The sequence below is a fragment of the Lithobates pipiens genome, unplaced genomic scaffold (genome assembly GCF_037356315.1).
Source record: "Lithobates pipiens isolate NorthernLeopardFrog02 unplaced genomic scaffold, aLitPip1_a1.2 Scaffold_8, whole genome shotgun sequence".
In the NCBI taxonomy this organism is placed as follows: Eukaryota; Metazoa; Chordata; class Amphibia; order Anura; family Ranidae; genus Lithobates; species Lithobates pipiens.
Genome location: NW_027507903.1, coordinates 290,543,374 through 290,557,924, shown reverse-complemented (window position 1 = coordinate 290,557,924; position 14,551 = coordinate 290,543,374). Strand labels below are relative to the sequence as shown.

At 42.4% G+C, this 14,551-nt stretch overlaps 1 protein-coding gene across 2 annotated transcripts in view; it reads left to right on the top strand.

Annotated features, from left to right (window-relative positions):
- SNCB (synuclein beta) overlaps nucleotides 1-14,551 on the top strand; it is a 140,631-nt gene that overhangs the window by 46,364 nt on the left and 79,716 nt on the right. For both annotated transcript variants that reach the window (XR_013270831.1, XM_077472417.1), the window contains exon 5: nucleotides 8,357-8,475. Coding sequence is in view for 1 of the 2 variants with exons in the window: in XM_077472417.1 (XP_077328543.1) it covers nucleotides 8,357-8,475 (119 nt within the window). In the remaining variant the exon portion in view is untranslated. The remainder of the gene's footprint in view (nucleotides 1-8,356; nucleotides 8,476-14,551) is intronic.

Below are 14,551 nucleotides of genomic sequence, written 5' to 3'. Positions count from 1 at the left end.
CAGATCAAATTACGAGACCAAAGCTATTGGCTACTAGCCTCAACGTAGTCCCGTTGTAAAAAATGAACGTCATCATGTTCAGAACGATCAGATTTTCCGACTACTTTGTCTGACCGTGTGTATGCAACACCAGTTTAGGACAAAATCCGTCTGAAAAAATCCAATGGATTTTGTTGTCGGAATGTCCGACCGTGTGTACAAGGCATTAGGCCCCATACACACTATTAGATTTTTTGCAGATTTTTGTCTTCAGATTTACCAAAACCATATAATATGTAGTCAGACCTTAAGAGTTTCAATTTGCATCCAATCAGGCAGGCCCTTGCACTAAATGTTTTTGGTAAATCTGAAGACAAAAATCTGCAGAAAATCGAATGCCCCGTACACACTATCGGACATTGATCGGACATTCTGATAACAAAATCCATCAGATTTTTTCTGACGGATGTTGGCTCAAACTTGTCTTGCATATACACGTTCAAACAAAGTTGGTCGAAAATTGCAAACGTCAAGAACGTGGTGATGTACAACACGTACGACACGCCGAGAAAAATTAAGTTCAGTAGCCAGTGCGGCTCTTCTGCTTGATTCTGAGCATGCGCAGAACTGTGTGTATTGGAATTGTGTGATGGAAATTCCAATGGAAAATGTCAGATGGAGCCTACACACGGTGAGAATTTCCAACAAAAAAATCCCATCTAACATTTTCCATCAGAAATCCAACCGCGTGTATGGGGCACAATAGTGTGTATGGGGCTTTAGTCTGTAGGGTTCAATATTGAGTTCAACTAATTGCAGATCCCTGTTTTATGTATTCTCTTGGGGAGATGCAGACCAGAATACTGCAATCACTGAGCATCAAATTATATCACCTGTGATGTATTTCAGTTATCTTGCAAACCTGGCCTGATGATGACTGCTCTAGGACAAACATACTGTCTTCTTAGCAAACTTGAAATTCATATGAATTAGGAACCACAGGCTATGTGCAATATACACAACACAGTATTGTCCTGTATGATACCATAATTTTACGTTTCGGTCAAAATAGAACTGTTTAAGTGCAAAATTTGAATTCCATGCTTATATCCTTAAAGTGTTACAAAACTCACTACAGTAAAATCAGTCTGCGTATGCAGTAAAGCATGCTTGTTATACTCACCATGGAACCCAAGGGGTTAATCTTCTGCACTGTGTAAAAAGGCTGTTTGATTCAGTCTTCTCTGATCCCCCCTTCTTCCACTATCCCCTATCCATCTCCTGATAGAACAGAGCCTTGGGGGCACTCTGCACATGCTCAGTTTGTTGTGTATTGCTAGAGAGGTTTTTTTCTTTTTCTTGGGAGGGTGCATGTGATCAGCACAGGGGTCCTGCAGCCTCATAGGACAATCAGGGAAGAATTAAAACTCCTTCTACAAGCTTTAACCCGGGCTCTGATAGAAGTCACAAGACTGCTATATAATGCTGATGTGAAAAGATATTTAGCCGTTTATATTTAATTAAACTATTGCATTTCCTCGATCTGTTTACTTTGGGAAACTAGATATAGTGAATGCAGAATCCTGGGTTTAGTAACACTTTTAGTGTCATAAAGTAAATATGACCCCTCTCTACCATTCACCAGTTAGATATTGAGTTGCAGATTTAGGATTGCTACAGGCCTTGTTACATTTTGTAGTTTGTTTTAAGACTTATTTTGTTTTTCTTTTTTTTATTATTCTAGCTAGACACCTCATAGACTATATATAGCAAATGATGTCCTCTAAATAGACACGTGAAGCAAAACGTTGTCATTTGTATAACAGCAACAAAGCCCTGACCTTTCCTGTGACCGGACTTATACTATTTAAAACCTCATTTAATAAAAATAAAAAAAAAGTGTTCTAGTGATATACAGCAGGTAAAATAAGTATTGATCGCTATTTTTCTAGGTAAATATATTTCTAAAGGTGCTATTGACGTGGAATGTTCACAACATGTTGGTAACAACCTACGCAATCCATACATACAAAGAAACCAAAACAAATAAGTTCAGATTGTTCAATTGTTCACATTATGTGTAATAAAATGGAATGACACAGGGGAAAAAGTATTGAACACGCTAAGGGCCGGTTCACACAGCGAGGCGATGCGAGGCGACACGGCTCGCCTCGCCTCGCTCCCGCAAGTCGCCCCCGTTCTGTACAATGGAACCGTTCTGAGAGGAGCGACTCGAGTCGCTCCGACTCAGAAAAAAGGTTCCTGTACTACTTCTGGGCGACTTCGGGGGCGACTTGCATTGACTTCTATACAGAAGTCCTCTGCAAGTCGCCGCTGAGGTCCCCGCAGGTCGCGGCGAGGCAAGTCGGAGACGCCTCGCCGCGCCTCGCTGTGTGAACCGGCCCTAACTGAAATTTATTTAATACTTGGTACAAAATCATTTGTTGGTAATGACAGCTTCAAGGTGCCTCCTGTATGGAGAAACTAGTCGCAAGCATTGCTCAGGTGGGATTTTGGCCCATTCTTCCACACAGTCTTCATATCTTGAAGGTTCCACAGGCCTCTTCTATGAACTTAGTCCTTTCCATAGATTTTCTGTTGGATTCAAGTCAGGTGATTGGCCGGGCCATTCTAACAGCTTTATTTTCTTTCTTTGAAATCATTTGGGAGTTTACTTGGCTTTGTGTTTGGGATCATTGTCCTGCTGAAATGTCCACCCTCGTTTCATCTTCATCATCCTTGTAGATGGCAGCAGATTTTTATCAAGAATGTCTTTTTCCATTCTACCTTCCTTCAGTGATATAGTTTGCCAGTGCCATATGCTGAAGTACAGCCCCACACCATGATGTTCCCACCTCCAAACTCCACTGTTGGTATGGGGGTGTTTTTGGGGTGATGTGCAGTGCCATTTGATCTCCAAACATGATGTGTATTATGGCATCCAAAGAGTTCAACTTTGGTCTCATCCGACCAGACTATATTCTCCCAGTATTTCACAGGCTTGTCAAAATGTTGTGCAGTAAACTTTAAATGAGCTTCAATATGCTTTTTCTTCAGCAATGGAGTCTTGCACGATGAGCATTCATACAGGCTATGGCGGTTAAGTCTATTACTTATTGTTTTCTTTGAAATAATTGTACCTGCTAATTCCAGGTCTTTCTGAAGATCCCCACAAGTGGTCCTTGGCTCTTGGACAACTGTTCTGATAATTCTTTTCACTCCTCTGTCAGAAATCTTGCAAGGAACAGTTGGCCGTGGCCAGTTTATGATTAAATGATGTTCCTTCCACTTCCAGATTATGGCCCCAAACAGTGCTAACTGTAACATTCAGAAGTTTAGAAATTCTTCTGTAACCAATGCCATCAGTATGTTTTGCAAAAATAGGGTTGCAAAGATTTTGAGAGAGCTCTTTACTTTACCCATCATAAGAGTTTTCTTGTGTGACACCTTGGTAATGAGACACCTTTTTTTATAGGCCATCAGTTGAGACTGAACCAGCTGATAATAATTTGCACTGACAAGGGGCAGGGGCCTTTAATTACTGATAGATTTTAGCTGGTGTCTTGGCTTTCCATGCCTTTTTCCACCTCCCTTTCTTCATGTTTTCAATACTTTTTTCCTGTGTCATTCCATTTTATTACATATATCTAAATTTCTGAACTTATTTGTTTTGCTTTCTTTATATGTGTGGATTGGATGGGCTGTTACTGACATATGGTGAACATTTCATGTCAATAGCACCTTTGGATATATATTTACCTAGAAGAATGATAACGTGTTTAACCACTTCCCGACCAGCGCAAGACGATGTACATCGACAGAATGGCACGGGCAGGCATATTGGCGTACAGGTACGTCCAATATTCAATGCCGCTCTGCCATCGGGAGCGCGCCGCCGGCGGCGCGCTCCCGCGCTGGTCGGGACCCCCGTGAGTCCGGTCGCGGGACCCGCAGACTCGATCACCGCGGGCATCCCCGCGATCGTCTCACGGAGCGGCCGAATGGAGGAAATGCTGTGTAAACAACATTTCTCCATTCTGCCTAGCAACTAGTGACGCTGATCTCTGCTCCATGTGATTGGAGCAGAGATCAGTGTTCACTAAATGAAAGCCCAACCCCCCCACAGTTAGTAACACACCCCTAGGAACACTTAACCCCTACACTGCCACCCACTGGTTAACCCTTTCACTGCCAGTGTCATTTACACAGGAATCACTGCATTTATATAGCAGTGATTACTGTATAAATGACAATGGTCCCAAAAATGTGTCAAAAATGTCCGATGGGTCCCCCACAATGTCGCAGTCACAATAAAAATCGCTGATCGCCGCCTTTACTAGTAAAAAAAAATAATAATAAAAAATTATTAATAAAAATGCTATAAAACTATCCCTATTTTGTAAACGCTATAACTTTTGCGCAAACCAATCAATAATCGCTTATTGCGTTTTTTTTTTACCAAAAATATGTAGAAAAATACGCATCGGCCTAAACTGAGGGAAAAAAATGTTTTTTTATATATTTTTGGGGGATATTTATTATAACAAAAAGTAAAAAATAATGCGTTTTTTTCAAAATTGTCGCTCTATTTTTGGTTATAGCGCAAAAAATAAAAACCGCAGGGGTGATCAAATACCACCAAAAGAAATCTCTATTTGTGGGAAAAAAAGGACGTCAATTTTGTTTGGGAGCCACGTCACACGACCGCGCAATTGGCAGTTAAAGCGACGCAGTGCCGAATCGCAAAAAGGGGTCTGGTCTTTGACCAGCAAATTGGTCCGGTCTGCAAGTGGTTAATACTTATTTTACCCGAATATATACTGTATATATATATATATATATATATATATATATATATATATATATATATATATATATACTTATTGCGCATCTACTATTGGATATTGCAGGGAAGGATTAGAAGGGTATTATTATATTCCTGTGTCCATTGGGTAAATTTGCCCTCTCTATTTGTCCTAGTGATTGTTGTCACTGAAACAGAACAACATAAGAAATACAACAGTTTAGCATTGTCAACAGAACTAGAATAGAGGGTAAATCCCATGTAGACATTAAAATTAAGATTTACTAAAATTGGTGCACACAGAATCTAGTGCAGCTGTGCATAGTAATGATTCTTCTTTCTAGCTTGTTCAAGTTTTGACAATACAACCTAGGAGCTGACTGGTTACTATGCACAACTGCACCAGATTCTGTATGTTACCCCGCCACCTCCAGCCTGATCATTGGGCAATGAACTTGTTTCAGCACCCCAATTCAATTAGAAAGCAATAAATCTAAAAATAAATAATAGCAAGCGGTAATGTTGTCTCGCAGAATTGTGTGTCTGCGTGTGTCAAGAGACTAGCTGGCCAACAAAGCCTTTGGCAGGTGGAACAGTAAAGATATATGTACAGTAAAACCTTGGCTCGAGAGTAACTTGGTTTGAGTGCATTTTGCAAGGCAAGCAACATTTTTAAATAAATTTTGACTTGATATATATGTCTTGATATACAAGTAGCGTCATGTCACAACTGAGTATAAAAGAGAAGAGGGGCACCTCTAAGTGTAGCAATATGGTTACATTTATTGAAGGTACAACATTTAGCAAAATATTGCTACACTTGGAGGCGCCTCTCTTCTCTTGAAGGCCCCTTTCACATATGCGGACCGTATGTCCGTATTTCATCCATCTGCTTTCAGATAAAATACGGACATACATGCATCCCTATGGGATAGCGGGTGTCAGCGGATGAAAATCCGCTGACACCCGATATCATCCGTCTCTGCTATGGTCTGATTCTCCAGATGGAGGAAAATCCTATTTTTCTATCCGTCCGCAATGCGGATCGGATGAACACGGACAGACAGTCCGTGTTCATCCGATCCCCCATAGAGGAGAGCGGAGATCTGACAGACTGTCAGACTGACACTGTGCAGGGACCGCCCTGTCATCTGCCGGCTCAGCGGGGATCAATGGAGCGATCCCCGCTGAGCAAGAGGATGTTCACGAGGCAGATCATCACAGATCCATCCCGGGTGAAGGGGCCTTATACTCTGTAGCTTCTGCTGAATTTTGCTTCTAATCCCCTTATGGAGGCTTCCATTTGTGGGTGGACATTTTTTGGTTACATATTGCTATAATCTTTTTATGTGGACTATAAACTAAATGACTTATGAATAAATGGATCGAATCATTTGAGTTTCCATTATTTCTTATGGGGAAATACACTTTGATATACAAGTGATTTGGATTACAAGCATGTTTCTGAAATGAATTATGCTCGCAATCCAAGGTTTTACTGTATTTCAATGGCTTGGAGCCTCACTTGAATTCATTAACACTTTGCAAGTACTATCAATTGATAGGATTAGGTTAATTTGTAGTTGAATGCACTTCACATTTTCCATTTGTTTTGACTATACTAATTCCAGACAACAAGGAAAACAAGTGGGTGGACTTATTGTTCTATCTAGCAAACACTGCAGCTGTTAAATCGGGGGTTATTTATGAAAGGCAAATCCACTTTGCACTGCAAGTGCACTTGGAAGTGCAGTTGCTGTAAATCTAAAGGGTAGATCTGAAATGAATGGAAGCTCTGCTAATTTTATCATCCAATCATGTGCAAGCTAAAATTCAGTTTTTTATTTTCATTACATGTCCCCCTCGGATCTACAGCAACTTTACTTCCAAGTGCATTTGCAGTGCAAAGTGGATTTTTCTTTAGTAAATAACCCCCATAGTATAAGGTATACTATTGCCCTTACTACACCTCACCACTGAAGGTTTTTTACCTTCATGCATAGAACATAGAGCACTTTAATGCAACTGAACTTCTTGCCGTTCTCATAGCCCATATGTGTGGCAGCAAAGAGGATGGGCTTTATTGCCTACACGCCACATATATGCGGGCGGCTAAGGTTTCTGTGTTGAGAGCATGAGCACTGTGAGCTTCCAGAACAATGACCTAGCTCTCAAAGACAGTTCCTTGTCCCTAGTAATAATAGGAAGCTGGCGGGTCCGGTTCTCAATTATATGACCACTGTGACAGCCAATCACAGTGGTCACATGATCAGACAGACATTCCTGCCCCAATGCATAATAGCTCAGTTAGAGACCCCAGGGCTAGACGGGAAGGGGTACAGCTAAATGTGAATTGGTTGCCATTTGCAACAAGTGCATTGTTCATTTCTTGCTGTATGTTTACTTCAGTTCAATTACTGTAAATAGATCCATTATACACTTTTGCTATATGAGTAAAAGTGAACTCCAGTGAAACAGCTAAATACAAACATCAAGTACTTATTAGAGAAAGGGCTGTTTTATTTGCCAAAGGAATTGCATTTTTTTTTGTCAATCCAGTTCTGAGATTTATAGTACCACTTATAGTCAAGGAATACAGTTGTCCTTTCTTCGCTCTCATCCTAACTGGCCAGTGAGGTCACCCTTCTGTCTACTCAACTATCAGCGTGTTCCTTGCCAATATATATGCTTTTGGAGCACCTGATTGGCTCACAGTCCTGCCCCTTCCTCTCCCAGTACTGCCCCTCCCTGTCCCAGTCAGAATGCTGCTGGCCAATACCAGGTCAGATTCAAATACCGGATTTATCGGCGTATAACATCATGGGTGTGTGTTATACACCAATCCCTGCTGCGCCGGGTACACAGAAGATCGCGGCTCTGTGTAATTCAGCAGTGCTCACTCCTCCTCTTCCCTCTGAGACAGCAGGGATAATCCAACACTGATGAGGCTGCAATGATGGGAAAGGTGAGGCTGCAGATGGGCACTGAACATGCTGCATTTTTGGTCAATTTTTAGCTGCAGATGGGCACTGAACAGATTGCATTATTGGTCAATTTATAGCTGCAGATGGGCACTGAACAGACTGCATTGTTGGGTAATTTAATGGCTGCAGATGGGCACTGAAAAGGCTGCATTATTGGGCAATTTAATGGCTGCAGATGGGCACTGAACAGGCTGCATTGTTGGGCAATTTAATGGCTGCAGATGGGCACTGAGCAGGGTGCATTGTTGGTCAATTTAATGGCTGCAGATGGGCACTGAGCAGGGTGCATTGATCGACAATTTAGAGGCTTCACATGGGCACTAAGCAGGGTGCATTGATGAGCTGTGACCCTAATTTTGCTTCAAAGTTCTTTATTTAAAATGTACGTTTTTTTTCCTTAAACTTCCCTCCTAAAATTGGGGTGCGTGTTATATGCCTGTGCGTGTTATACATCGATAAATACGGCACTTGCACTAGCTTCATTAAAAATAAAACACTTTTAAAGATTTCTTGTTGAACTGATTTGTGTCTTTTCTATCTGCCTGGAGTTCAACTTTAACATTTGCTGTTTTTCTGTTCTTTTTCGTAGTGGCTGAAAGGACCAAAGAGCAAGCATCTCAGCTGGGAGGGGCTGTCATGTCTGGAGCTGGAAACATTGCAGCTGCCACTGGTCTAGTGAAGAAAGATGAATTCCCTACAGACATAAAGGTTTGACATTTTCTGTAATGCGAATATCAATGTCCAATATGTGATATTAAATCACGTCTATTTATTAATAGTCAGGCAGTGGTCTGTAATCAGCGCCATCCTGACAAGGGGACAGTTACCCTATGGTTAAGTTTTTCCTACCAGGAGGAAGGTTGAGATTTTTGTTCCTTATGGTGCTCTCTGGCATGAGACAGCAAGGTGTTGCCTTGATCTATGGTTGTTTTGTGCTGCTAATTTAATTATTTTTTTTGCTGTAAACACTATAGGATTATAAAAGACCTGGCATACATTTGGGCGTCCCAAGGAGAGTAGTAATGTAGCGCACAGTGCACACCTTGGCAAACAGTGGGTGTGGCCAAATTGCTCTTGTTGACATTATCACCCCACCCTTCAGTTAAACATGCCCCCAGACAGCTTGCCCGCAGCTCCCGGACGGCAACAGATTTGTGTATGACTATCTTGGTTACTTGGAGAGGCACAGCCTGGTCTGAATAAAGTGTGTGGGTTTCAGGTGGACTGAAACCTGGACACATGATTCAAACCCCAAACTATCCGGGTGAATCCTGGACAGGTGGCAACCCTAACCCCCCCCCCCCAACCAGTACAGACCACCCTCCAGTATAGAACACCCCCTTCAGTGCAAAATTCCTCCTCCAGAACAGAGCCCTTCCCTCCTCACCAGTGCTGAACTCCCTCAATTACATAGCCTCCATGTGGGTGCAGACTCCTCCTCCTCACCAGTACAGAAACTCCCTGCAGTGAGAGATTTACATTGGTATCAGCTGGTAAAGCTCATTCATATGCAAATTATATGGTCAGATCTTTATGCGCTGGTTTATTCATATGCAAATTCAATATAGGAGCTGAGTCCACTGGACCGTGGGAGTAGAGTTAAAATGTGGGACACCCTGAGACTGCTGGTAGATATGCAGGGATTAGTATCAGGACTTGTGGGTGGTAACTTTTCAGTGCTGTCTCCGGCACCACTGTCCATACAAACAGCCTGTCATCTGGAACAATGCACTTAGGCTGAATGTCAGACAGCCTTGTCAACTAAAATGACAGCTTAAAGTAGAGTTTTTATCTGCCATATAACTAATTGTGTCCTATTTAATAAGAGATTGCGGAGAACAATCATAGGGTATTACAAATTTGCCAGCTAGTAATCAGAACAATAGGAAATCATGTCTAATTAGTTTATATCAATGCTGCAATTTCATGTTGTTATTAGCTTTATTAAATAAAAGTTCTAGAAAATGAATCTGTGAAATATCTGTTCAGAATGCTACTGGCTCCTTCTGTCTCTGCTTCCTGTTAGCTGCACAGGAGACAGAAACAGATTTTTGTGCCTGCATCCTTGTATTCATAATGCTATCACTGATGACTAAATATTCAGAAAGTCTTATTGTAGGCAATGGGGTTGATTTACTAAAACTGGAGAGTAAAAAATCTGTTGCAGCTGTGCATGGTAGCCAATCAGCTTCCAACTAGCTTTGACAAAAAATTAAAACTAAGAGCTGATTGGTTTCTATGCAGAGAGCTGCACCAGATTTTTCACCCTCAGTTTTAATAAATCAACCCCCTAGTGTACCTATAGTTGCTACATAATTATAAAGAGAGTCCCCGAGCTAATTCAGAAGAGAGATAGATGGAGGGACAGCACGACAGTGCTGGACTGCACAGTCGGCATTTTAAGAGGGTGGTGTTGGAGCTTTAAGAAAAGGGGAGGAACTGTGGTTAGGGTGGTGTTCAGAGCGGAGAAGGGAAGAGAGAGAGGGAAGTGACGTCAGTCCCAGGGCGGAGGAGGAAGCCATTCCCACCCACCAGCCCTGAGTGGGTTGTAAAGGGGGCAATGGACAGGTCAACATGACCTGGCAGTTTTCGGGTTCCTGGAAGAGGAGAAGAGAGAGGTTACATGTATGGAACATGTTGTACCCATTCATGGGATGGGGTTTGTTTCTGGTACATTCAGGTTACGAGGGGTTAACCTGGAAGGGTTACAAATGGTAGGTCACTGCGAAGGTTGGATACCGCCTCCGAGTCAGGGGTTTTACAACCGGAGGCCTAAAGTTTAAAGAAGTTGTTCGCAGTGACCAGTGGTGTGTTGTCCGTCCCGTCCTGTCCCCCGCCATGACCCCTAAAAAGTATATTGAAGTTTAATGGTTAATTTTGAAGAAGTTGTTTATTTAATTTTATAATTTGTTAATAAAAAGGCCTTCAAGGCCATTTACTCCAAAACCTGGTCAAGTCATTTGTGAGGGATTTGGATACTGGGCTTAAGTCCTACAAATGTCAAGAATGTTTAATACTTACTTATGGGTCGTATCTTAGTTATATACAAAAAACACAACGAGAAGTGCTTAGCCTGGACCATGAAAAGCAAAAACGTGTTTTTAGGTTTGGATAGAAATGGGAACGATCAAATTCCCAGTCACGTTTTGTAGAGAGGATATCTCTACAGTGGGAGATAAATCCTTTCTTATACAGTTATCACCCAAACAAGTGTGGCTCTTGAAAGATTACTCTTACTGTTCCAATGACCACTGTAAAATTTTGGAATGTCCGTCTGTTTCTGACAATGGTCACCAGGACAAAATGGGGCCAGGGTTGTCGGGAAGAGCAATCCTCATCAACATGGGGACAAGGTGCTTTGGGGTGGGGGGGGAAGGGGCGCGTGGCCCCCCTTGCCCAAGGAACCCCCCATGTTGAGGGCACGCGGCCTGGTACGGCTCAGGTGGGGGGGAGGCGCTCATTCGTCCTCACCCCCTTTCCTGGCCGGCCGGGTAGCGTGCTCGGATAAGGGTCTGGTATGGATCTGGGGGGGAACCACGCCAAATTTTTTTCAGAAATTTGGCGTGGAGTTCCCCCTTGAGAGCTCATTCTCTGATTGGCCACGGCAAAAGTCGCCTGGCCTGGGGCGGCTTAAAGTTGTGTTGTAAGTCGCCCCAGGTCATGTCTAAGTCGTGTTCAAGTCATCTCCAAGTTGCCTCACAAAGTCGTCCTGGCAGTCGTGTCACCCCTGTGTGAACCGGCTCGTAGTGTTATGTCACAACTGAGTATAAAAGAGAAGAGAGGCGCCTCTAAGTGTAACAATATTTTAATGAAGTTACAACATTTACCAACATATTTCTACACTTAGAGGTGCCTATCTTCTCTTTTATACTCCATAGCTCCTGCTGGATTTTGCTTCTAATCCCCTTGTGGCGGCTTCCATTTGTGGATGGACATTTTATGATTACATAACCACATTGCTATAATCTTTTATATGGACTATAAACTGAAGGACCTATGAATAAATTGTTGTGGAGCAAATCACAAATTTCTATTATTTCTTAAGGGGAAATTTGCTTTGATATACAAGATTATGCTTGCAATCCAATTTTTTTTCATGTTTTTTCTGACGAGTTGGCTATTTTGACAGAAAACTGACAAAATTGAAAGATGTACAAGCTGCCTGCCAGCATCCTACCAACTGATGGGGTTTGTTTTTTGTAGGAGGAGGAATTTTAGAAAGGGGGAATTTTGAAGGGGGGAATTTGTGCTTGCTAAGGGGAAGAGAGGGGGGATGGGTTTACAACCTACTGACTGTTTAACGCCTTAAAAACAGCACGCGTGTTTTTCTGCACCACACAAAAATGTGTTGCCTTTTGCAGTTGCACGCACGTGCCAATAAATATTAATGGCACCCCCACATATCTACAAATTGCATGCATGTTTTCACCCACTAAAACACATGGTACCGCAGTACCATGCATTTTGGTGGAGCTCAATTTAAAAATCATGCCAGCACATTTTTTGGATGTTTCACTAGCATAGAGCAGCCTAATTAAAAACGCAACACGCAGGAACACGCAAAAAAACGCTTACATTCAGACACACATTCTTTTGTGAGTGAACCCTCAGACTGGTGTCCCCCCGGATTGTGCGCGGTTCTAAGGGGTGCTTTGACTGATAAAAGGTTTCCAAACACTGCTCTATAATATCCAAAACAAGAAAGAAACCTTTTTTATAAAGTCACTTTTAATATCACCCCACATTTATTTAAATCAGTGTTCTCATGAATTTGAAGTCAATTGAGTGTCCATCTAAATCAGATGTTGCCCATGTATAGCTTCTAATATATGAAACATGTGATGAGTTCTTAAAGCAGAACTCCGGGCAAACAGCACTATACACAATCCAAATATGTATATGTTTACTTTTTTTCCTGCCCTAGGATTTGTATTGAATTGTATTCAGTCAGTCTTTTCCCACAGGTAACACACCTATTTCCTTGTTCAGCCTGGATGTTGGATAATGAGATAACATCACTACCTCTAGCCAATTAAAAGGTAGATGAAAGAATGCAGTAATGTAAAACAAGGAAATAGCTTAATTATTTTTTTTTACTAGCATAGTGTATATCACAGAAATGGCTTGAAAAAAATACAAATCCTTTGTCAGCTAAAGTACAATAAACATATTTGTATATTAAAGTGGAGTTCCACCCAAGAGTGGAACTTCTGCTGATCTGATTTCCTCCATCCCCCCCTCCCCCCCTTCCAGTGCCACATTTGGCACCTTTCAGGAAGGAGGGGGAATGGGTGCCTGTTTTTGACAGGTACCCTTCCCCACTTTCTGGAGATGAGGCCATCCCTCTGAAGTTCGGCCCCCTCCTCCTTCCTCCGCCGCCGGGTCAATTAGAAAGTGCAGCTAGCTTCGCACCTGAGCAGTAGGGAGCCGGCTGTGAAGCCAAAAGGCTTCGCTGCCAGTTTCCCTTGTTATGAATGGCGGCAGCAGCAACCGACATCCGAAAATTGGCTGGGGCGCTGACATTGCAGGTTCTCTGGACAGGTAAGTGTCTATATATTAAAAGTCAGCAGCTGCAGTATTTGTAGCTTCTGACTATCCATTTTTTTCCCCCAGGTGGAACACCGCTTTAACTATGTATTTGTCTGGAGTTTTGCCTTAAATCCCCTGGACACAGAAGTCTCACGAACACAGTCCCAATGGAGATGTCAGCAGCTGGTGTGTGATTCAATCTGTTGTCATCCAACAAGACTAAACATTAGGTCTATATTAGTTGTCACTATCCTCAGTCTAATGTTGTTACAGCAACATGTAGGTGGAGGAACTGTCAGAAGTATTAGCGCAGAATATTTCTCCTATATGTTTAATTTTAGTTTGTGTTTTTCCTATTACGAGGTAAGTATCTTTGTTAGTATTTCACAAATGTTTAGTCAGCTTCCATATGTGAATGATTTGCATTCAGCATACACATATTTCCTTCTTTTCTAGTTTTATAACGTAGACCAGCAATCTCCAAACTTCCGGCCCGGGGGCCAGATGCGACCCTTTGCTTGCCTTTATCTGGCCCTTTGGGCGTTATTCTATCCAATAACACTAATGATGGGGCATGATTCCTGTCGCTGACACCAACAATAGGGCACTATTCCTCCCACTGACATCATCAAACTGGCACTATTCCTCCCACTGACACCATCAAACAGGCACTATTTCTCCCACTGACACCAACAGTGGAGCACAATTCCTTCCATTGACCCCAACAGTGGGGCACTATTCCTCCCACTGACACCATCAAACGGAGCACTATTCCTCCCTCTGATACCAACAGTGGGGCACAATTCCTTCCATTGACCCCAACAGTGAAGCACTATTCCTTCCACTGACACCATCAAACAGGGCACTATTTCTTCCACTGACACCAACAGTGGGGCACAATTTCTCCTATTGACCCCAACAGTGGGGCAGAATTCCTTCCATTGACAAAAACGATGTGGCAGAATTCCTTCCATTGACACCAACAATGGAGCACAATTCTTTTTATTGACACCAATGATGGGGCACAATTCCCTCCATTGACACCAACGATGGGGCACAATTCTTTCATTGACACCAACGATGGGGAACAATTCCTTCCATTGACACCAATGATGGAGCACTATTCCTCCAACTGACTCTAACAATGGGGAACTATTCCTTCCACTGACATCAATGATGGGACACTATTCCTTCTATTGTCACCAAAGATGGGGAATTTTTTACTCCCACTGAAAGCCAGGACAGTTTCTACTCC